The 25,691-nt window shown below is 43.4% G+C and overlaps 1 protein-coding gene across 2 annotated transcripts in view; it reads right to left on the reverse strand.

Annotated features, from left to right (window-relative positions):
• The window catches only part of JPH1 (junctophilin 1), a 77,741-nt gene that overhangs the window by 840 nt on the left and 51,210 nt on the right, over nucleotides 1-25,691 (reverse strand). For both annotated transcript variants that reach the window (XM_059994786.1, XM_059994787.1), the window contains exons 3-4: nucleotides 17,133-17,251; nucleotides 6,652-7,292 (exon numbers count right to left, since the gene is read on the reverse strand). In XM_059994786.1, the coding sequence (XP_059850769.1) occupies nucleotides 6,652-7,292; nucleotides 17,133-17,251 (760 nt within the window). The remainder of the gene's footprint in view (nucleotides 1-6,651; nucleotides 7,293-17,132; nucleotides 17,252-25,691) is intronic.

A 25,691-nucleotide genomic window follows, 5' to 3' on the forward strand; every position in this document is an offset into this window, starting at 1 on the left:
ATAAGGTATGAAGAATGACGGCAGTTCCAAAAGGTATAAACTAAAAATAGCTAGGCTGTATTTAAATGGAGCCGTCTCTCAACTTTCACTTAAAGATGAATCCAGTCTTGATTAAAGCTGAAAAACGACTTAAAAAGTAGTCGACTTCACCTCGAAACACTGGGCAACACTCTGGGTGAGACACAGCTCACCGTAAAGGGTTTAAAAACTGATGGGAATTAGATACGCATTTTTGTTAAGGTGTATGTAAGTCGTCGGATAAAGAAGAATCATTTCCTCATAAAGGCAGTTAGAAGGGGAGAGTGAAATCCGCAGACAATGAGGCTGCTCTGGAAAAGTTTAGCAAAAACTCAAAATGAGGTTCTTTGACTCTTGCTTTTCTTGCTTTTCCTGGGTTTCTTTTTGGATACTATCCCTTCCTTAAGGTAAAAGCTGCAAGTGGGAAATTGAGCCCTCTCAGAAGTTACTGTGCAGCTCTAATTTTTAATTCCTCTGCTTAAAGCCACAACGTTTCAGAAATCAGGTTACATTTTAACAAATCAGAGTCCTATTTTGCCAAATACTGCTATAAATAAATACCACATAGCCCAAGGTACCCAAAATTCACTTTTTTTTTTTTTTTAAAAAAAAACAAAGAAACCTTTTATGACCCATCTTTTTAGATCTGCCTGTGCTTGGCCATCTTTATTACAAAGATGCGATCTTGGTATTTACTATTAAAATAGTGTCTAATTCTTAAGTGGCATTAAAAGTGTTCTAAAAAGTGTTCTAAAACTTGCCATATAAGAGAGGTTGGGTAGGTAGTTTTATTCTCATTCTACAGATGAGGAAACAGTTGTACTATATTTGACTATCCAATGAGACTACAGTGAAACTGGGTCAGAGTCCTCATATGTCGTATTGATGTGATTTTTTTTGCGGGGAGGGGGTGGGTAAGTGAGCAAGGGAGACCGGAACGGCCACTGGTCCAGTGCTTATCTCGCAGGACCTAGGGCTTGAGTCTCATATCCTTCAAGGACATCTCCTTTCTGGATGAGGTCACAACCTCCTTGGTAGAGGTCAGAGTACCCTGTTCTTTACCCTAATGCTTCACACTTTACTGTCGTTTCTTGTTAACTGTCATCTTTCCCCCTAGACTGAGTTCCACAGGGGCACTGCCTTGTTTACCACTCTATACCCACACATAAGGGCTGCCCAGTTCATCCAGGCAACCAATATTTAATGAAAACCAATCCTTTGGTACTTTTCCAAGTACTATGGAGGTGGTGGTTGAACTGATATATTCACTGTATTAAATGAGGAACAGGGTGATTAATAAAATCAGGGTGAGAGAGAGGAGGAATAAAAATGGGTGCCCTTGATGTAGGGACTGTTAGGAAGAAGAAAAAGCCTAGTTCCTAAACCCCAAGTAAATGGGAGGAAAACAAACAATTCTTCACGGTGACTATTAGTTCCATTTTACAAAGCTCCGAGAGGGTAAATGTCTTGCCCAAGGTTACTCGAGCCAGTTTGAACAAATTAGAACTGGGATTAAACTTTAGTCTGTTCACTTCAGAGCTACATGTTCTTTTTATCTCTATTAAACCCACAGGCCTTAGTTTAAAAATAATTTCCCATCAACTTCTTTAAAATGGCATTTTCATCTACATCCTATGATACTGTAGTATCAGAAAAACATCAAATCTTGATAATGACCAATGGTTCTTTTAGTAGAGTTGTGTTCTCAACCTATGTAACTCCTCAGTCAATCATGGTTAACTTAGAACATATCAATAATGTAGGAAACTCTTATAACTCAGAAAATAATTGAGATGATCGTTCAACGTCATTACTCAGCATGGAGATTAAGGAAATGCTGTTACTACACAAACTGATTAGATCTTGCCATGAATGTGTTAAGAATTTTGGGATCGTCTCAACTCTTTTGGGTTAGTGGATTTCTTTTCATAATTCCTAAAGACAGTGATATGAAAGAAGTTGAGGAAAAGTAACAGGGTCAGAGCAATACAATGTGGAGTTCAGTGACTTACACGGACGCTAGGAAAGCGGAATAATAGAGTACCTTCGGTAAAGCTACTTTCAAAGACTTAAGGTGTGCCTGGACCTTTAACTCCCATTTCATAAATCCTTATAAGGTTCTATGAATTTCTAACCTTTTTGAATTGGTTAGTATTTTGGGCTTGTGTGTGTATATATATTTATATACCTAACACTACTGAACATGTATTTCTCGTATATATTCTAATATACAAATATATGTATATTTCTCCTACTAGTATAGCTCCATTATATAAAGCTATTTTTAAAGATGACTCAGTGAAGATGAGGGTAAACCAGCAATAAAAGACTCAAACAGCAACCAGGTAAAAAATAAGTTCTGGGATGCTATGTTTAATAGGCAGATACCAAGACGTCAGTGACCTCTGTGCTCTTCAGATACCTGGGCTGGGTACAGGGTGGAAAGCTTTAAGGTGAAGTCTCATAAATATGACTGTGGTGGCCAGTTGTAGCTTAAAATAGCAAAATGAAAAAAAAAAATCAGTCTTGATTTTCAAGACGGACTGGGACAGGTGTAATAAAAGAAGCTGTGGCAGGGCAAAGTGCGAGTCTTGTTTGGAAGAAACTTTCAGGCAGTTAGAAAATAAAGTGCACGAAGTCAAAATATGGAAAGACGTTCTAACTCAAAATTTTTTTCTTCAAGATACTATCGCTCATTTAAAATTGTGAAGAATTTTCTGAAGAGTTAGTATAGTTTATGTTAAACCTCAAACTTCTCCAAAAACATGGAAAAAGCCAAGTTTAATTATATGTATTTATGGAATGTGTGTGTGTGTTTCAAACCTGATCTAACAGGGATAGGGATGCCTTAGGTTTTACGACAATTCAGAAGAAAGGTCGGGTAAATCTCAGACTCTGAGGCTGATCGGTGTAATTGCTAAGAGAAAAGTGCAGGTAGTTTTCAGGAGTTGAGATTCCTAAAGAGAAGACTCCTCACTAGTCTATTTGACGATAAGGTTCTAAAGATACCTCTACTGCCTCCTAGCCAAGCTGCCACACTGCAAAAATCCTACAAAAAATTCTGGCATCCCATAGCATTGAGTCCATAGGAGTCACAGACTGAAGGGATGGTGCACAGTGAGCCTTGCCAGGGCTTCCCTTCCCCTAAGTGTCAGCCTGTGTCCCAGAAGAGTCTCTGGATTTCTAGGAGATCAATATCTAGGGTGATCCTGAGGGTGGGTCAAAACCTACTGGAATATTTATGAACTATTTATGCTCCAACTAGTGTTAAGGCGAACTCAGTAACAGTCAACGCTCTTTGAATACTTACTTTGTGCTAGGCACTGTGCTGAGAACTTTATAAAGTATCAACTCATTTAATCTTTACCACAACCCTTGATACAGGTACAGATGAAAAAATCAAGTCACGGAGCAGTCAAGAAACTTGCCTAAGGTCATCGAGCTGGTAAGTAACACAGCTAGGATGTGAACCTGTGAAGTCTGGCGCCAGAGGCCCTACCGCTAGCCACTAGCCTACCCTGTCTCAGTAAGCTGGCTAAAATTGTGCAGATGGTTTGGTCAGCCACCCTACACGTGGCGATGCTGACTCAAGGTGGATCTCTCACAAAGATGGATTCAGTCTGCTTCCCCTCAGATGTCTGCTTTAGTGTGAACTCTGCCATGAATTTCCACGTTGTTATTTGTAAACTTCTAACTTACACAGTGTCTTTTTACCTCGAAATTGTATGCAGTGCTCTTTTGTTTTAAAGGCCATTCACTGCCTACCTTTAGGATTTTGTCACTTCCTAACTCTCTGTGAAGAAAACAGTTATAAGGGGTGCGAGAGGCAGCTTTATGTTATTAAGGAAGAGAAGGTTAATTGTGAAAGTCTCCGCACGAAGGTGCCAACTCAGTCCTGCCTTCCAGCTCCCGGCAGAGGTGCAGAGCTGCTGGCCTCCCTTCTCTCTTGGGGTGTTTAGGGGAACCCTAGAGACCGGCCTGCAGAGCTGCACGATGCTTGGCCAACTCCCAGAATCTGACTGTTTCGCACATTCGTTAAGACAGATGCTGTTTCTGAACAAGAAGGCTGTGAATTTACCAAATATACCTATTAGTAACGTTTTACAGAAAGACAACTAGGTAACTCATCTAATATGAGGAACACTGGGGCACACGCTTCCCCTTGGGGAGTTCTGGAAATCAACTGAACCCCACTACTGGGGTACCCGAAGGTATAAACGATAATAGCCTTGCATTGCCTGAATCTCCCCTTTGTAAATCAGGCAAACCAATACTAATACGTAGGTGAGGCTTTACTAACCTATGGCTATAAATGCTGAAAGCCAAATAAGAAGTGAGTTATCACATTTAACAAATTCAGTAGTGATGCTGTTAGCACAGACAGTTATAATATCAGGATACTGACATACCAGTGTTAAAATATTTTAAAAGATGAATGCTCACTGAACAGTCTCAAAGTTATTGTTTTGAAAACCATTTATCTACATGGAGGTTGACTCTCAGAAAGTTAACCTGATTTATTCATATTTAGATAATTAAAATGGTGAGAATTTTAAAAAGGTGGGAACCTGTGTTGATAGATATTAGCAAAATAAACCTAAGAAATTTCAAATATAAGTTAATTAAAAAATGAATTTCAATGTCTAACCCTATGAGTAGATAGAACAGTAAGAATTTTTTCTTAAAGGTAAGAAACTGATGGATGTATTGTTGGCCAAAATATTAATCCACACCTTTATGCAAATGTTTCTGAAATTACTAGTAAATACTGGGTCAGCTATGGCTTCCTCCCTAAATGACAATCTTTTCCAAAGGCATATGACTAGGTCAACAGATCAGTCAGCTTTTTATCAAAAATTACTTAGCTTCAGATTTTATAAATGCTACAGAATTTGATAAAATACTAATTCCTTTTATCATTAACAAATCTCATGGAATGAGGATGTAATAACAAAAACCTTAAATGCTCCAGACTCATAATAAAACTAGCATCTACCAGAAAACTGAAATTTTAGGAGAACTGACACTCAGAGGAGTTAGAAGACCAAAGTGATTTTCTTAAACAGTTGAAAAATTTCACTTCTCATATGGGAAACAAAAAGTTCTAGCTGCAAAGCCTGGCCATTAAATAAAATCCACACTATTTATGAGAATAATTCATAATAGCTAGAAAAGATGTTCTTTTGTCTAAAGATGCTGACCATTGTGGGTGCAGAGTCAAAAGGCAGGTTAAGGACTTAGCAAATGGCAGTGGAGCCCTCCTCCTGGTTAGAGCACAGGCGCAGGGGGCAGGTGGGCCGTGATTCCTTCCCAGCCCTCAGAATTAGCTATTGTTATGGACTGCATATTTGGATCTATCCCCTGCCCCCAAATTCATCCACTGAAGCCCTAACCCCCAATGTGATGGTATTTGGAGGTGGAACCTTTGGGAGAGAATCAGCTCATGAGGGTGGAGCCCTCAGGATGGGATTAGTGCCCTTCCAAGAAGAGACGCCAGAGAGCTTGTTTCCTCTCAGTCCCGTGAGGACACAGGGAGAAAGACGGCCTGTGTTCTATCGACCAGGAAGTAAGTAAGTGGCTTCTCACCAGACACTGAATCTGCTGGTGCCTTGATCTTGGGACTCCTGAGCCTTCAGAACTGTGAGAAATAAATGTTTGCTGTTTAGACTACCCAGTCTAGGGTAGTTTTGTTATAGCAGCCAGAGCTAATAAGACAGCTACCATGTAGTCCTTTTTTTTTTTGGTGGTGCCTCACAGCTTGTGGGATCTTAGTTCCCTGACCAGGGATCGAACCCCGGCCCTCGGCAATGAAAGTGAAACAGGACAGAAGGGGGCAGGGCACAACCTTTAAAAGAATGATATAGCCATAGTACATGACAAAGACTGGTTAGAACCAACTAGGTCCAAGATGGCAGAAGATCTGACTTCCAGAAGACCTTAAGCCTCATTGCATGCTCATTGTAATGTATCACCTTATGCTAAATGACACATCCACCAGCGCCACGACAGTTCCGAGGCCAACCATAAAAGGTCACAAAGTGGGCGGTGACCCAATTCCTGGAAATCCCCGGCCCTTCCCCAAAAGTTGGAATAATCCACTCATTAGCCTATGAAATTACCAGCCCATAAAAATGAACCACCCCATATTTCGAAGCCTCTTGCCTTCCAAGATGGCCCACACTCTGTCTGTGGAGTGTGTTTTTCTCTAAATAAATCTATCAATCACTTTGTCTCCGAATTCTTTCACAACGAAGAAAGAACCTTAAATCCACCGGGAACAAAAGTGCAGAGTCCTAACCACTGGACCGCCAGGGAATTCAACAGCTACCATGAAGCTCACCAAGAAGTGCAGTAAAGGCTTGTAAAAGTGGAGCTGCAACAAGCTAGTCACGTCAGCCTACCTGCATGAAGCCTGAGGGTTGGCCGAGTGAGCACAGAGGAATTTCTGCCCGAGAGCCCACTGTGGCTCAAGCTACCAGGGCTAGGCTCTACTCTGCACAGCCCGGTGCTCCCAGGGACTTTTGCTAAGCGTAGGTGCAAATCGTCATCATCAAGGTGCAGATGCCCCACGCTGCCACCCGAAAGAACCAAAAGGAGCAGAAGTGAGAGAAAAACACGTCTCGCACGACTTACCGAATTGGCTTCTTTTTCCAAAGCAGGGCACGAATCGTTGCTTGCTGGGTTCTTTGGTATAGCAAGTTCAGACTTCTTAGCTTTTGGCTCAGCTTTGCTTTCTTTGGCAACTGGTTTTGTCACAGATTTAGGGGGACTCCACCTGTTGGGCGATGGCTTGTGCACCAGCGCCGAGGAAGACGGGCTTGGCCCTTCCTCTTCTTCCACGTCCTCCGGGGGGTACTGGGGGGCGTTCAGTTTCACGTAGTAGCCGTGATACTGAGAGTGCAGCTCCCCGTTACTAGGGTTAGGGACGTGGTGACGGCCAGAGTACCTGGAGTGGGGCACAGCCGCTCCCACCTCCTTCGTGGGAGCCTTGGAGGTCAAGGGCTTATTGACGGTGGCCGTCACCTGTTCCTCGGCTGCACTCCTTTTGTCTTGGTTGAGTCTGGCCCCTGAGCTGGGATTCTGCTTCTTCACGGGCTTTGGGGAGGGAGAGCCGCCTTGTTTGGGACTTGCCTCGGGAGACGCTGGGGGTGTCGTGCCTTTGCGATAAAAATGAGGAGATTCCTTTGGTGTAGGTGGCTTTTCCGGGACCTTTTCTTCTGGATTTTCTTTAGCATCTACACCTTCCTGAAATCTCTGTTTGACATAATCTGGACCTGGGGAGAAAGGGGACAACACGAGGGAAGGCGATAAAAAATAATAAGGCATAAAGGCTTGTTCCTCATGGCTCTACTCATATATTATTTTGCTAAATCAGCTTAGCCTTTTCTCTTTTTGTTTTAAACATATTTATGAGGCTTTGACTAAGCATAAGGACGTTTCATTCCCTGGGAGAAAAGATTATTTCCTGATTAAAAGTTTTTAAGTTAATATATACCATTATGTACACTACTGTGATAGCCGCAAAAGTGAAACAGTCCTGCTTTTCGCTGCTGGTAGAATACAGAGGCAGAATTCATATGGACAGAGCACTGGAGACAGCACCATAATTAATCTGAACGTTCCAATTTACATGGTATAACTAAAATACAGAGTATACACTCATATACAGAAATAAACTGACTCGTATGTTTAATATGTAATATATTAGAACACAAGTATATTAATGTTTAATAAAGTATCTATACTGTCGGTGGAGAACATGCAGATAACATAGTTTTAATGACCCTTCATCAAAGGAGCATTTAAACTGCCTAGTTAGGAACAACTTCTGAGCTTTAGGTTACACTTTATAAGATGACTTACTCGGAGTCCCTTCACAGCCTGGGTTTGCATCAGCAGCGTTTCTGCAGGCATCAAAGTCAAGACAAGGCAGTTGTCTTTGGCTCTGTAGTCTCAGGATTTTTTTTTTCTTTTTCTGAGTACTTTAGAATTGTGTAACAATCATATGTTATTTTCATAAATAGAAGAAAATTTCACTTAAAAAAAGGGACCCTGGTGCCATTGTTATTTTATGGGTAGATGTTGGGGGGAGTGGGGATGTAAGGAGAATGTGCATCACAAGATGGTACTGGCAGTGAGCGCTTATTTAAGGAGGCCAGTGGTCCAGAGAAGGGCCTTTCTGGGGCCCTCAGAGACATGCTCCAAGGCAGTGCCCTTCTTTCTAGGCACTTTGCCCCTCAGCCCCTCCCCAGTAACCGGGTCCTGTGCATCCTTTGGCCACCACTTCACCCATCAGCCATTTTTCATCACAGCAAGTCAAGGTCACACAGTCCAGCTGGCCCTCTTCTCCGCAAAGGGGCAGGAGCTGACAATGTCATCTCTGGAGTACCCAAGGAAGAAATCACCCACCAACTTGCTTACAGGAGCTGACCAGCTCTTGTCAACTCCAGAGCACTGCATCTGTTCGCTTCCCTTCCTGTCTCTACTCCCACCTCTCAGCCCAGAGGGGCTGAAGAACAATTATCCTTAAAATTGTTAAAAGTACATACTGCCTCCACCAACAGATGAATGGATAAAGAAGAGGTTTTATATACACACACGTGGAATACTACTCAGACATAAAAGAGAACGAAAGTTTCCCATGTGCAGCAACATGGACGGACTTGGAGGGCATTATGCTAAGTGAAATAAGTCAGAGAAAAACAAATACTGTATGGTGTCACTTATGGAATCTAAAAGATACAACCAACTGGGAAATATAACAGAAAAGCAGCAGACTCACAGATATACAGAGAACAAACTACTGGGTACCAGTGGGGGGGGGGGGGAGGGAGGGAGGGAGGGGCACTATAAGGTGGGGGAGTAGAAGAACTACTGGGTGTAGGATAGGCTCAAGGATGTATTGTACAACAACGGGGGTATAGCCAATATCTTGTAATAACTGTAAATAGAAAATAACCTTTAAAAATTGTGTAAAAATAGGGCTTCCCTGGTGGCGCAGTGGTTGAGAGTCTGCCTGCCGATGCAGGGGACGCGGGTTCGTGCCCCGGTCCGGAAAGATCCCACATGCCGCGGAGCAGCTGGGCCCGTGAGCCATGGCCGCTGAGCCTGCGCGTCTGGAGCCTGTGCTCCGCAACGGGAGAGGCCACAGCAGTGAGAGGCTCGCGTACCGCAAAAAAAAAAAAAAAAAGAAAGAAAATTGTGTAAAAATAAAAAATTTCAAAAAGGTAAACAAAAAAATTACATTACTACCGACTTGTAATTGCTCTTCCCATGTTGTGAGACTACCATTTATTATACAAGGCACTTTCCAAAATGTAAAAGCCTCAGCAAAATCTTAGGAAGCAGGCAATATTCCGATTTCACTGATACGGAAACAGCTGTAGCAGCTGAAAAACCCAAAGTCACACAGCTCCTGTGTATCCTTAAGATAAAATATAATGCAACATGGAATACACTAAGCCCAGAAATGAGAATCCCCAAGGACCCACATTTATAGCTTGTACTCAGGGCCAAAAGCATAAGAGCATTATCTCATATTCCATCCTCCAGAAGACAAAGCCAAACAGGGTTCAAATTTCCCAAACAGGTCAACACCGCCAACAACTGCGATTTCCTTTCCTAAACTTGGTTAAGTACCCCCTTTAAAAAAGTTGGCAATTTTCTTTTACATCCTCCATTAAAAACGGCAGTATGATTTCTTGGCACAGAGATGTATCTCACTTGAGTGAAGAAAAAGAGGCAACTGCAATTATTCAAAAGGTGCTTTGTTTCTGGATTCTTCCTTGGTGTTGTGACTGGGACATACCACCAAGAGGAAGAAGCATCGGCAGCACCAGAAAGCGACATTCTTCATCAACAGGCTTGCCCCTACTTTCAAAAACCCATGAAGAACATTTATACTGGCCTTTCATGGAGAAACCCCTCCTCTGCAGTGTACCATTTACATATTTTCCTCCCACCCCTCTACCCCAGATTTCATCAGAACTTGGTTTCATTTGTGCTTCTCTGTTATCCAATTTTAGAGCATTACTGAAATACCCATCTAGGCATGGTAGTAAGTGTTCCGTGCAAAGGTAATTAATAGTCAAGGCTCTTGGAGCCAATCATTTTTCATTTAAGCCGCCTAACTCTGAAACACAAATTACGAAGTACTTTTAATGTCTTCAGTCTAAGGGGTCAGTGCAAAAGTTAATTTTGCAAATCCTTCTCTCTCGAGATTAAGTCATATTAAAAGCTAATGTTTAAATACACACAACAGAAAAGAACGGGAAAAAATAATCTCTGGCAAACATGACTAGTTATGCACTCTTGATGTTGGAAGGAGAATACAGTCACTGAACCACGAGAAATAAAGCTGTCACAAAGCCTATGTGCTCCATTTTGAAAAGGTGAGACCCTAACAGTGACGCTTACAAGTTCAGGATTTATCTGGGTAACCACTGGTCTCACCTGCGTTTACTGCAGAAAGCAGACGAGAAGCTGAAATGGGAGCTGCTCTGACAGATCCCAGCAAGCGCCAGCTGCCAGCGAGGGATGAGACTCTGCTGAAACGCTAACAGCGACAAGAGATCGTTTATTTGGGAGGAAACTCAGGCAATTCAGTAAGAGCGGGTCCAAGAAAAATAATTTTTTAAAAAGTGATATGCTTTAGTTATCTGGAAAAAGAACAAAGACTTACAAATACCTGAAGACAAAGCACAGTTTCAAATGCTCTTTGTAAAGAGTAAGTAGAACTCTGCCTACCTCTTAATTTATGCTATCATTAATAGGCCAAGCAGAGAATGATTTGGCCACTGGAGGATTTTGTAGTAACCGACTTACGAAGCTTTATTTTGGATTCCATTGAATGTATTTATTATGTTTATGAACTCTCAAATACTGGTCTAACCACTCCTTTAGATCTTTAGAAATCTCATGCATTGCTCCTTTGCACAGTTTTCCTGTCTTAAATGTCTTAGGAAAGGCATTTCTTGTGCCCTATCTCCTAAGACGTGGTTTTCAGGCGTATTCAACTCAGTTTTATTTACAGGGCTTCTGATGATATTCAAAACCTGTTGAGCTCAAAGAATTTACCAGCACCACCTTTCAGATGAAAAAATCCCCCCCAGCTTTACTATGCGTTAAAAATTGGCTGGATAAGGGAATAAAGGCACTCCAAAGCAGTCAATCCACATTTGCTGCCCATCAGAGGTACCTGGGGTGCGATTCCCAGAGAATTTAATAAGTATGAATCGAAGCCTAGAAATCTTGATGTTTAACAAATGCTCCAGGTAACTCTCATGTACCCAGTATTGGCATTTAAAAGCATGGCAAATTTGGGATTGACATGTAAACACTGCTATATTTAAAACAGAAAACCAGGGACTTCCCTGGTGGTGCAGTGGTCAAGAATCCACCTGCCAATGCAGGGGACATGGGTTCAATCCCTGGTCCAGGAAGATCCCACATGATGCAGAGCAACTAAGCCCATGCGCTCTACTACTGAGCCTTCGCTCTAGAGCCCACACGCCACAACTACTGAAGCCCGTGTGCTCCAGGACCCGAGTGCTGCAACTACTGAGCTCGCGTGCTGCAACTACTGAAGCCTGCATGCCTAGAGCCTGTGCTCCGCAACAAGAGAAGCCACTGCAATGAGATGCCTGTGCACCGCAACAAAGAGTAGCCCCCGCTCACCACAACGAGAGAAAGCCTGCGCACAGCAACGAAGACCCAAAGCAGCCAAAGATAAATAATAAAAAAAAAAAAAAAATTAAAATAAATAAAATAAAATAGATAACCAACAAGAACCTACTGTATAGCACAAGGAACTCCCCTCAGTATTCTGTAATAACCTAAATGGGTAAAGAATCTGAAAAAGAATAGATCCGTGTATATGTATAACTGAATCACTCTGCTGTACACCTGAAACTAATATTGTTAATCAACTATACTCCAATATAAAATAAAAATTTAAATAAATGAAAAAAAAGCACCTGGGCGAGACCTTGAAATAAAGACTTCTGACTCAAAAAAAAAATTAATTAAAAAAAAAATTAAAGTGTGGCAAAAAGTATGTTGACTAGCAGTAGACCCACCTCCAGCCTCCCTTACCTGCATCCAGCTGGAAGTGGTTCCAGCATGGCGTAGTCAACTGGGGACTGGCCAGCTACCTGAGGATACACACTTAGATTTTACAGAGTAAGATTAAGTGCTTTTAAAACAAGATATTTAGTATAACGCAGAGGGCAAAAGTTTTTCCTGGACAAGTTTCTTGGAAGGCACACGGTGTGACTACTACTTGTCTGTGTAGTAATGTGCGTCAGTGTTGCAATGCCAAGCAGCATAAAGTTGATGAGATGCAGCAGTTCATTAAAAAGACTAGTCAGAATATCACCGAGGAGGGAAATTATGAGAAGTGTTGATAGCTGTCGCAGTCAGCATTTTTGTCTGTTTTTACAGACAGTATTTCTAAATCCTAAGGGATTTTTTTTCTCCCCTGGGGATTTAGTATTGGGACGATGTCAGAGACGGGTCACCTGCTCACTGACATGCCACACAACACGAAACAACAACACTGAGCACGTGTCATGCCCACACACAGAAAGGTTACACGTCACAGCTGGCATGAACGGCGGATGGAAACAGCAGGGCGTTCAGCTAGTTCTTCATAGGTGAGCCTCAGGGAAACGGCTGTGGGCAGAGGAAGCACCACGGAGACTCCTCCAAACAAATGTCTACCAGGGCAGTGCTGATGCCAAATGCTTTGTAGCAACATCAGAAGTCATTAAATAGATAGCAGGATTTTTCTGCGGAGACTGCCAATCAGTAAAAGAAGACCAGACTGAAAGATTTTTTAAAAAATTATATAACCGATAGCAGGATCCCTTTTATATTCCATGTGGAAAGAATGCTACATTCCCACAGGACTTTAGAGTCCCATCGGTAACAATACCGCAACTTCTGAGAACACAGCCACAGCCCTGTTGTCCGCAATCCGTGGGACACCCAGCCCAGGGCCCCTTGCACATGGTGGGCTTTCAATACACACGTGTGTGGAACGGGATACACTGGAATGCCTAAGTGGTAAGAATAACCAGCAAACCCATGAATTATTAATTTCACGTCAACTAGTGGATTATTCAGTTTTCCTTTTTCTATGAAAAAAATTTATTCAGAATTTTGGGTCTGGAAAGTGAGTTTAGAAGGCATCTATTCCAGGATGCTTCTTTCTTCTTAACCAAAAGTATTACATATTAATGATAGGCACGGACAATTCTTAAGACTTCCAATCCATACCAGAGCTTAGTTATCACTGTCTCAAAATAATCTAGACTAAAAGACTTCACTTTAAGTAATCAACACGCTGTGTGTGTGTGTGTGTGTGTGTGTGTGTGTGTGTGTGTGTGTGTGTGTTACACCCTGTTTGTCTCCCTGCCCCTCACAAATTCATATGTTGAAGCCCTAACCCCCAATGTGATGTTATTGGAGGTGTGGCCTTTGGGAGATAGATTAGTTCACGAGGGTGAGACTCTCACGATGGGCTTAATGCTCTTATGAAAAGAGGAAGAGACACCAGAGTTCTCTCTCTCCAGGTGCATGCACTGGGGAAAGGCCATCTGTGAGCCAGGAAGGTGGGCATCACCAGGACCCAGCCATGCTGGCACCCTGATCTTGGACTTCCAGCCTCCAGAACCACGAAAAATAAATGTCTATTGTGTAAGCCACCCCGTCCATGGTACTTTGTTTTAGCAGCCCAAGCTGACTAATACACACACTTAAACACAGAAAGACAAAGCTCGTTGAGGGTGCTGCCTAGGCCACCTGGCAAGAGGGCCCTACGTAATACATTTGCCACATTCTCTTTTTTAACCCATGACCAGTGACCCCCACAACGGACAAACATCACTGGAAATTAAAACCAAAATAAGCACCTTGATGGAAAGGAAATTGAAACAGTGGGGAAATGAGCCATACATAGAGTTTCCCAATCATTCTCCACCATGTCCAACTCCCCACTACCTGCTCAGTGATCCTCCAAAGTCTCACCTCAGCTTTCCGGGCTTAAAAACCTGATTTCATCAGCACTTTGAAGTAGAGCCATCCCCTGGGGCAGACTCACATCACCAAAGCTCACAAGACTGATGGTTGACACCAGAAGACCAATTCGTCAGTTCACAATGAGCAAGGTAAATGTCACGGAGGCCTGAGACCTGCACTGATTACCACCAGTGCGTGCTCTCCCTGTTGGCAGACCTCCACGAGAAGCTCAACGAAAATCAGAAGGTTAGTGGTGGATGTGGAATCAAGACGGAGGCATGAGATGAATCAAGTAGCTAATGGCATCATGCTGAGCTAACCTGATGCACCCATTTCTTCACTCGGATGATCTCGCCAGGAAGGCCACACACAGCTGGCAACGGCTCCCTACATCCCTCCCTATCGCAGAAACGCCCTTGCCAATGCAACTGTGGTACTCCAAGGTTTTGGGCCATGGGTTTGCTCTCCTCTAGACAGCATTTGGATGGGCACTGCCTAGTTTTGCCTCTGTGACTCTTTCTTCTATACTACTTTGGGGGGTGACCGAGTCTTTAGAGGTTTCAATACACTCAATCAGGTTACAAGGAAATCTTGCTATGCTACAGCCGTGCTGTCACTTACGATCACTTTATACACTTCTGTGCAGTCTCATGGGCTCACTTTAACGCCCGGAGGGCAACCTCATTTCTAAGTTCCTGGGGGACAACTCACTGTGTCACTCATACTCATGGCAATTTAGGTTCCTGGGTACTATGCGATCATGGACATACACATTCATACACATCCATTGGTACGCTTTGTCTTATGTTACGACTTGGCCCTTTGAGTGATAAAGCCATTCTACATGGCTACGTTTTTTCTGTAGTTTTAAACTAAACTATAGAATAATACAGTTTTGAACTAAAAGTAGAAGACTGAACTAAGATGGGAAATATCTGAAAATACCGCCAGCTCCTGAAAAGAGGTAACTTACTATGAAAGTGTTCGAAATATAAGCTATGACAGACATCCTTCTTTCCCCAGAGTTAACAACTTCTATATAAGACACATCCATTCCAAACAAAGGGAACATTTGTATCTGTGATATGTAAATTAAACAAGCAGCCTGACTCAGAGAAAGTACTTGAAAGCCCTTTCAGAAATGTCTATCTGATCTGATCACCCTGTAAATGCAGAGTGGAAAGCATGAGTTATGCTCCCGTGAGAAGATCAATAATACTCAGTACAGAAAAGGCTTTCTATACAGTTGTCGAAGGAAGTGTTGGCTGCGGGTCAAAGGGGATTGCAGCCGCTGCCCTTAGCTCCTGTCTCAAACAGACCCCTTGTCATCTCGTGCCGCTGTGATATATTCATTACTGACAGCTTGCTTATATGAAGCTGTTTTAGCTAAGAAAGGGTGGAATTACATTTTCCCACAATATGTTTTCCCCCCTCAAATGCTTTCACATCATAAAAAGCTTTTAAAACCATTTAGCCTGGAAAACTGAGATGACCTCCCGTATCATTTACCTCTTGTTAACACCTAATAGCAAGCTACAGCGACCCTATTCCCCAACAGAATTAACAACAGAATCAAGAAATGACCATCTGCAGACAACAGCAAGTTTGTTTGCTTCCAAAGCAGCTCGAGCCCAGGGCTGCTATGTGAACCTGCACCGTCTCCTGACTGCTGAGCTGCTCCCAAAAGCTTCACTGCTGGGAAGGAAAAAGATGATCCCTCCTGGGTGGCTGAATCCCCTCCCCAGCTCTCACACCCTAGGACAGGTAGCTGCTAACGTGTGTGAGTTTCCAGAAGAGTGTTTATTCCTACTGCAAAAAATGGAAAATTTCCCTTTCCTAATAAAATACACGTACATATTATTCAATGATTTAAATCCCACCCAGAGGTTTAGAAAGGATGCACACAAAAGAGACCCATTATCACTGGCCACCTCCCCTGGAGCTGAACTAGTACAGAAGTCGCTCTGTGGTAACTCAATCAACTCAGCAACCGGACTGGGCCCTTCCCTAAGCTCTCCTCCTAAAAACTGAGTCTTGTTAACATGGCCTTTTACTGTCTTCATTCTTTGCAGAAAAAAAAAAAAAAAGAAAAATCCTGTCATTTCTTTCTCATTCTCCCATCCTTTATTATAGCCCCGTTCCTAGCTTTTAGAATACAGGGACACTTGGTCTTCTATTCACTGTGACTTACCTTGTTCATGTAGTCACACTAATGCCCTGTGGGTTCCAATATTATGTCACCTTCACTGGAACCAAACAGGTATTGGACACGTGTGTTGTGCAGGGTGCTACTTATCCAGCTTGATTAACAGAAACCAATATGAAAAAACTCTTTACCAAGACAATATAAATTTCGAAACTTAGAACATTTCTTTTAGTCTCTCTTGCCCAGAAATCTGTTAATCCTGCAAATCAACAGGAAGATGCTGTTTCTAAAACAATGGAGAAACATATATAAAAAGGTGGCGACTGCCATTTTGTTAACACCAGTATATTAAAGGGATGCAAGCAGTCTACTAGGAGACCACTAAGAAGTGAGGTTAACTATTGAAACCCACTGTAAATATTTGTTTACTGCTATTCTATAATATCAGAGCCAGATGATCTGGAATGATTTTCTCCTCTTAATCTGTGCAGATTCATCTGTCTTTAAGTGGTATATTTCTTTACGTCCTAACCAAATTCCTTTGAGGTGTATTAAAAAAAAAAAAAAGCCGCAGTACTTACTGGCTCTTCTCTTATTGCTAATGTGACGGTTCCAGGTGCTTCTGATTTTGAGGTATCTGTTTTAGCACCTGAGATGGTCCCCAACACACTAACACAATTTCTTAACTACTTCTCTTTTAGATTCCTGTCTTGTTTACTGCTATCAGCTCAAAGTCTGTTGCTGGGGGGTGGGCAGAGGCACCGGGGAAGAAGCCAGATCTCCAGCGCTAACACCCAGGCTCCAGGCACGTGTTACTCTAAGCTCCCACTTGTTTTGTAGTATTGCTGAAATTCATGGGGCACAGACCTTTGGATTAAAAGGAAAAGAAGGAAAAAAGGAAACCAGAGGCAATGCTCCTACCCCTCCCATCACAGGTCACCTGTCCTACCTGGCTGGTAGAAGTCAGGTGACAGCTCTCTGGCCACAGCTCTCGCGATGTCACACTCCTGGCGGGCGGCCAGAGCAGCCTGGTCGGCGGCGTCAGCTTTGGCTCTTGCGTGCGCGGTCCTACAGGAGCACAAAGGGCGCGTCAGCAGGGGCGGCACCTAGTTAATTACACAGGACGGGCAAACGGTCTACGGGGCAGGCAGGGCCTGGAAAGAAATGCTAACCGTGATCCTCGCCCCACATCTGCAACAGAAAGTTGTGAGACATCATACTGTTGTGAGACATCAATGAAAATCAAGCAGATGAAATCACCTGTGAATTGCCTCCATCTTTCTTTCAAGGTTAATGGAAGTATAACCAGTTGTATGAAAGTATAACAAGTTCTGCGCAGCTTAAGGCAAAGCCTGGTGTTCAAGACTTAGAGGATGAAAGCCCCCGTTGACTTTGGTTGGCGTTCCCCCTCCCCGCCCCCCGACCATGGAGAGTAGAATTAGAGCATGTGAATTAATACAGGGCTCATGGATTTAATGTCTATGGTAGAATCAATACAAGGATTTGATTAAGAAAGATCTGCCCAGTGGTGTGCTGGTAAAGTAGCTCTCTGGGGGAAAAAACAGTAAAACTGATTTGTAGCACTGACTGATTTCCGTGGTGGCCACGCTCCCAACGTCGCCAAGTCACACTAGCAGCGCGACTCTGCTGAATGTGTAGTTGGGAACAGACGCACACCACGGGCTCCCCGCAGCCTGCAGGAGCAGGCCCAGTGGTCTGCGGGAAGAATGTGCTCAGGAGGCTTCCAAGGAGTCCATCTAGTTGTTCTTTAAGCATGTTTCTTGTGTGAAACCGAAAGCAGGCGGAGAGGTGGAGCGGGAAAGAGGAAAGGGATCTCCTTCTGTCTTCCACCTTCTCCCCGGCCCGTCCTCACCCACTGAAACCGCTTATCTTTCTAGAGGACAAGGGCTAGGGAGAGGGCAGCAGGGATAAGAATGGGGCTCCTTACGGCAAGGCAGAGGGACTGATGTCTGCCTGCCCAGGAAGAGGACATTTGGAGGCTGAGACTTTGGGTCATCCTCTTCCAAAGGAGGAGATCTTATCCAAGCTAGTATTTAGACAATTTTCATGGGCACCTGCTTCTTATAATTTTGTGAACTATTTTCTTTTATTAGCGCTAGGCAGGGCTATAGATAACTAGTGGTAAAAGCTTAAGGGGAGTCTAAAAGAGGTGTGCCTGCAGGCCTTTCAGAGACAGCAGGAGAGGAAGTTGGGAAATGGCATCATGCCCTAGCTGGTCTTAGGAGAGAAAACCCAGGCGGCACCTGGAGGAGGCCGGCAGACGGGATTCCTGGAACTAGACCGCAGGCAGAAAAGACGGGGAAAAAGGGGTCTGACCTGAGACTGTGGGGCTAACTGGGGGAGATCCTATTTCACTCCTACTTAGGACCCAGCTGAGCCTGGAGGACTGATGTACTAGAATATAAGTGTAAGGGAGATTTTTTATTTTGGGCATTTTTTAATTTTTAATTTTTGGTTCTCTACTATACTCCCAAGGCACAGAACAATGCCTGGCACATAGTATTTACTGAGGGCCCACTTTATAAATAAAGGAATGTCCTTCGGAACCTTAAAAATAAATGGATTGACAAAACCACAGAGACAGTAAAAAGACCAGTGATTGCCAAGGGTTCAAGGTGAAAGTGGGTGAGGGATGAACAGGTAGATCTAAAGGGATATTTAGGGGTGTGAAACTATGCTGGATAATCCTCTACTGGGGGATACATGACATCATGCTTTTGTCAAAACCCACTGAACTGTACAACACAAAGAGTGAACCCTACTGTCAAGTATGGACTTTATAGTTAATACTAACGTTTCACATTGGTTCATCAGTTGTACCAAATGTACCCACTAATGCAAGATGTTAATAACAAGGATTAACTGGGTGTGGGCAAAGGATGTATATGGACACTGTACTTTCTCCTCAATTTTTCTGTAAACTTAAAACCGCTCTAAAAAAATAAAGTCTATTAAAAATGAATGAATCAAATTCTGATCATCAAAATGGTCACTTACGAATCTTGGAGGATGTTGAGGATGTTTTAGATGATCTCTGTCTACAGGGCAGGGAGTACAGAGGCAAAATCAAGGGGATACGGGCTTCCCTGGTGGTGCAGTGGTTGAGAGTCCGCCTGCCGATGCAGGGGACACGGGTTCGTGCCCCGGTCCGGGAAGATCCCACATGCCGCGGAGCGGCTGGGCCCGTGAGCCATGGCCGCTGAGCCTGCGCGTCTGGAGCCTGTGCTCCGCAGCGGGAGACGCCACAGCAGTGAGAGGCCCGCGTACAGCAAAAAAAAAAAAAAAAAAAAAAAAAAAAAAAAAAAAAAAAAAATCAAGGGTATAAGAACATATTCCTAAAAAACCCGGCTGTGGTAACCCCTGCAAGGGAGCCATCACTGATGACACTTTAGTCCCACGTGTTGTGCTGAGACTCAGAGGCTGCCCTCTCTTACGTCCTTTCAGTTTCTCAGAACCTCAGCTCTTTTTTTTCCCAGAATTATTTTCCATTTTATCTGCTATTCTTAGCTAGAGCCTAATTATGTCTAGGTACCATAATTAATGAAGCCACAAGAGTACAGTTATCCTACCCTATAATAAAACCTGATAGCCCTTCGATGATAAACTTACAAAACTCAAGCACCATTTATTCCGAAACAATCACAACCCACCACCACGGAGTGGAATAAAATGGCAGTAGTACTTCCACCACTTTGACAACGCGCTAAACTGGAGAACAGACAAATGGAGATGAACCTTTCTGCAAATATATTTTGGAAGCACAGCATCAGTGAAGCCTTAACCCTTTACTTTTTTCCTTGTTCTTTCCTGTAAGACCAGACGAGGAGGGGGGACTTTTCCATCTAGCACCCCTCCCCATGTCAGTGCTCCCGCATGGCTGGCACGATGGTCAAAACCACATTCAAGCCTGAAACTAGGTATCTGCTCAGGAGATTTTGGTAGCCCTGGACCTGATAACAAGAAGTAGAAGAGAACAGGAAGCCATCTGAGTTTGCTGTCATCAAAAGTGTTGTGCAGGGCTTCCCTGGTGGCGCAGTGGTTGGGAGTCCGCCTGCCGATGCAGGGGACGCGGGTTTGTGCCCCGGTCCGGGAAGATCCCACATGCCGCGGAGCAGCTGGGCCCGTGAGCCATGGCTGCTGAGCCTGCGCGTCCGGAGCCTGTGCTCCGCAACGGGAGAGGCCACGACAGTGAGAGGCCCGCGTACAGCCAAAAAAAAAAAAAAAGTGTTGTGCGGCCAGCCCATTAAAACATCTTGATTTTGCCCAGGGAAAAATCTGGGCTTGACCCTGGTCCACGTTATTCATGTGCTCCAATCCCAGGCTCAGTTCTGGAGCAACACACGACCCCGTTACTCACCCAACGGGTAAGACGTGCCATTGTTCATGGCTTAGGGGGAGGGAGGTTTGGGCTAGTCATTCTGGGGAGACCAGTGGAAAAAACTCCAAGTGGATGCCTGGCTGCTACATGTAGCTGGTCACATGGAAAACATACATGCCAACAAGGAGCATGCCTGCGTGCCCAAGAAGCCTTTCATTTGTTCCAAAGACTGCTGACATCCATAAATCTTCAGACCCTCAGGAATCTCCAAATACCATTATCATCTTCTATACTTTCTCACATAAAAGGCAGAAAAAAGTAAGTGAAAAGCAACATCTTTCAGTTAGGCATCAGTGGTAGACTTTCTTTTAGGTTCCTATTACAAATAAACCAAAATTTTGTAGAGAGTTACTATTTTGGGGTAAAGAGATACAGAGAGGCCTGGGCAACTGGCTAAGCTGGTACAGCAGGTAGGTGACCCCCTCCTGGACATCAGCCCTGCAAAGGTCACTCGGCAACAGCTGAAACAGTAAATGTGGAATTTCTTTTTTTTTTTAATTTATTTAATTTATTTATTTTTGGCTGCGTTGGGTCTTCGTTGCTGTGCATGGGCTTTCTCTAGTTGCAGCAAGCGGGGGCTACTCTTCGTTGAGGTGCGTGGGCAGTGACTTCTCTTATTGCAGAGCACGGGCTCTAGGTGCGTGGGCTTCAGTAGTTGTGGCACGCGGGTTCAGTAGTTATGGCTCGTGGGCTCTAGAGCACAGGCTCTGTACTTGTGGCACACGGGCTTAGTTGCTCCGCGGCATGTGGGATCTTCCCGGACCAGGGCTCGAACCCGTGTCCCCTGCATTGGCAGGCAGATTCTTAACCACTGCACCACCAGGGAAGCCCAATGTGGAATTTCTGAATGGCAGGCATCACCTGTACTTAAGAACTTAACTACAACTTGTTTCTTTCCGATCAGTAATTTGATGAGAATCTGAGTTTCTTTTTTCTTTAGTGACTAAAATGGTGTTTCACGAACTCTCAAGTCACCTTACTCAGAACAAAATGGTCTGGCTTTCCCAGTTTTTCTTAAACATAACAGTGCTTTTAAAAAAAAGAAGCATATAAACAATACACTGCACACGCCCAGCACATAGGCCTACTACTAGTAAGGTAGATGCAAGTCCCTTAGACGTCTGTCCCAACTTCTTTCAATCTTTTATATACCTGTTCACTGACATAGCTGATAAAGATTTTCATCTAGAATGGACAAGGATTTTGCTAAAGGTAAAACTGTATACAATACTTATACTTTTCTATTTCTACTTCTTACATATTTTCTTCCCAACAAAAAACTGCTTCAAAAAATACGCTGATTTTTGATGTCTTCTAAAATGTGTTACTTACTAAGTCAAAGTTAAGTTTCCTGACCTGACTCTGAAAATTTGATGGCAGAGGCTGTCATCTAGTTGGTTCAGGAGCTGTACATGTGATTTGCTTTGATACCCATATATGTAAAGAAAATTCTTAGCAACATTTAAAAACGAGCAATTGGACTTCCCGGGTGGTGCAGTGGTTAAGAATCCGCCTGCCAATGCAGGGGACATGGGTTTGAGCCCTGGTCCAGGAAGATCCCACATACCGCGGAGCAACTAAGCCCATGTGCCACAACTATTGAGCCTGCGCTCTAGAACCCACGAGCCAAAACTACTGAGCCCGAGAACCACAACTACTGAGCCCGCGAGCCACAATTACAGAGCCTGCGTGCCACAACTACTGAAGCCCACGCACCTAGAGCCTGTGCTCCGCAACAAGAGAAGCCACAGAAATGAGAAGCCCGCGCACCACAACGAAGAGTAGGCCCCGCTCGCCGCAACTAGAGGAAGCCTGCACGCAGCAATGAAGACTCAATGCAGGCAAAAAAAAAACAAAAAGAGAGCAATTGTACGTAAGACTCCAAACATCAGTGAACGGCAACCCCATTCGTCCAGTTGCTCAAGCCCAGATCCTGTGAGTCATCCTGGTTGCCTCCCTTGCTCTCACACACCACATCCACGGTCAGCAAGGCAGCCGGCAGGACCTTCAAAATACACACCCGACCCCGCGTGTCTCCTTCTCATCACCGCTCCTGCCCAGGTCACATCTCACCGGGTTCCTGCAAAGGCTGAACTGATCTCCCTGCTTCTGTCCTTGCAGCCTGCCATTCTATTTCCGTTCTGGTTTTCTTGAAATTGCCTGACACTAACCAAAATCCTTTCCTGGGTTACGGCATCATGTGCAAGAAAATGCCCAAAAATGACCTTAGTTAGCCTTCCTTTTGGACTGTGACATTATTCACTTATGAGAGACCTAGACTGGCAAAAACCAATCATCTTGTGTATACAGTGGGAGCCCTTTTAAAGAAGAAATCAGTCTGTTAAGCAAGGAATACTCTCGATATGAACAAGAACTAGGTGTCTCCACAGCTCTCAGCTAAAAAGCAAAGGCATAATGTCTGAGTTCCTGTACCGGAAAGAAACTGGTCTCTCACTATCGATCTGCTTGCTTCTCTGGTCAGACCAACCCCACGAGACTCAGCATACACTCCTCCTGCTAAGGCACAAACGGCCCCCTTAGCTGCTTCTCCGGACTTCCAACTGTCCATCTCTCACACACATACCTATTCATTGGCACAGCTGAAGATGATTTTAATCTGCAATGGACAGTGATTCAGCTAAAGCTCAGTAAATGTGGTTTAGGAAGACTACTTCTTGTGGGTCCAATCTTTACGTTTATTAGTTCTTGAATGTTAATTTTCTTCCTACGTTGCTTTTTTGTTTTGTAAAAGACAGGACCTGGAATAATAACTTCAAGACTGTGTTCTTAGGTCCTGGTTAAAAACAAGTTACAGCTTCAGCAAATAGTTGTCTTTTTTTGCCAGGGTGGTCCATTGCTTCCTTTTCTAAAAGCATTATCAAGTTATTTAGATATAAAATGTAAATTTAGGGGCATGGTATCCCTACTGAAATCTGGTATTTGACCTTTCAAGGGCCCAAACTCTTGCAGAGGTATGACGACACAGGCTTTGAAAGTGTGGGTAGCCAGAGACCAGGCTGAGGCCAGTCTAGTCACAGATGATTCTTGTCTATGAGATCAGAAGTTAAACCACATTACTTTAGCAATCTTAGAGATGCCTTCTTAGAATCATAATTCATACCATGCCCTTGGCCTTTTTTCAAGGGGAGATAGGAGGACGAACCATGATATCCAAGATAGGATATGAACCAAGATTCATGAGAAGAATGTGAAATGCTGTCCATTATGTGTATCACTGTCATGTTCATAAAGATGTGGGCAATACATTCCTCAAAGTTTAGTGTCAGGAAAAATCTGGTCTATGATGATATACTGGCGTGCTTCCTTGCACAATAAGAACTACGTTATCTATTGTTTCTCTTTTTGTTACAGCTACCGGGATACCTGGAGTATAATTATCCTCAATCGTATGTGCATGGTTATCTTCTCTAAAGACATGGCTTTAACATTCCCTGGTCAGAGATGCTACTATGTATGTGACTTATAATGCCCTGAAAATCCTTTTTGGAGACTGGCAGGATATTGAAAAAAATTACTTGTTATACTAAGTTTTCTGAACTTCAGCCCCTCATAGTGTGTGAATGCTTAGGGACATACGTGATAACTTGGGGACATCAGAGCCTACTATGCAGCTTCCTTTACAGAATTTTTTTCTATATTCAGAACATTTTCAAGCTTGGAAAATAAGTCCTCATTCTTAAGTACTTTACAGGCTTTATTCCCTAACATTTTATCAAACTTAATAAGCTTAAAGGCTATATTCTCTGGATAGGCCGGGTCAAAGGCACATTTCTAATCCTCGGCTGGAATAGGCCAAATAATTGGCTATCTTCTACTTTATCCTGAGTTTTATAAAACTTATCTAAAATTTACCTTGCCATATAATTTACGTATTTAGAAAAACCTGATGTAAAAACAAATTTAAGGGATGTTTTATTCTTGAAATAATTTTTAGAGAAAAGTCCTTTTAATGAGGGTTATTCTACAGGTCAAAAACATTACCACTAAATAAGACTAAAATTTCATTTTATGGGAGAAAATATTTGCTGATCATATATCTGATAATGGGTTAGTATTCAGATTATATAAAGAACTCTTACAACTTAATAAGAAGAACAACAACAATTAAAAAATAGGCAAAGGGGGCTTCCCGGGTGGCGCAGTGGTTGAGAGTCCGCCTGCTGATGCTGGGGACACGGGTTCGTGCCTGGGTCCAGGAAGATCCCACATGCCGCAGAGTGGCTGGGCCCGTAAGCCATGGCCGCTGGGCCTGCGCGTCCAGAGCCTGTGCTCCACAACGAGAGAGGCCACAACAGTGAGAGGTCCGCATAACCGCAAAAAAAAAAAAAAAAAAAAAAAAGGCAAAGAACCTGAATAGACATTTCTACAAAGGAGATATAAATGGCCAATAAGCACATGAAAAGGTGTTCAACATCACTAACCATAAGGGAAATACAAATCAAAACCATAATGAGATGCTACCTCACACCCACTAGGATGGCTACCATGAAAAAAAGCACCCAGAGAAGCAGCCGCATAGCACAGGGAGATCAGCTCAGCGCTTTGTGACCACCTAGAAGGGTGGGATAGGGAGGGTGGGAGGGAGACGCAAGAGGGAGGAGATATGGGGATATATGTATAGCTGATTCACTTTGTTGTACAGCAGAAGCTAACGCACCATTGTAAAGAAATTATGCTCAAATAAAGATGTTAGAAAAAAAAGAAACCACCCAGAAAGTAATAAGTGTTGGCAAGGATGTGGACAACTTGTAAACCTTGTGCACTGCTGGTGGGGATGCAAAATGGTACAGCTGCTGTAGAAAACAGTATGGTGATCCCCGCAAAATTAAAAACAGAATTACCATATGATCCACCAATTCAACCCCTAGGTATATACCCCCTAAAATTGAAAGCAGGGTCTCAGAGAGATATCTGTACCATCATGTTCATAGTGGCATTATTCACAATAGCCCCAAAGCAGAAACAACCCAAGCATCCATCAATGAAAGAATGGATAAACAAAATGTGGCATAAACATACATGGAATGTTATTGAGCCTTGAAAAGGAAGGAAATTCTGATGCGTGCTACATCATAGACGAACCTTATG

Source organism: Delphinus delphis, chromosome 17, assembly GCF_949987515.2.
Source record: "Delphinus delphis chromosome 17, mDelDel1.2, whole genome shotgun sequence".
Taxonomy (NCBI): domain Eukaryota; kingdom Metazoa; phylum Chordata; class Mammalia; order Artiodactyla; family Delphinidae; genus Delphinus; species Delphinus delphis.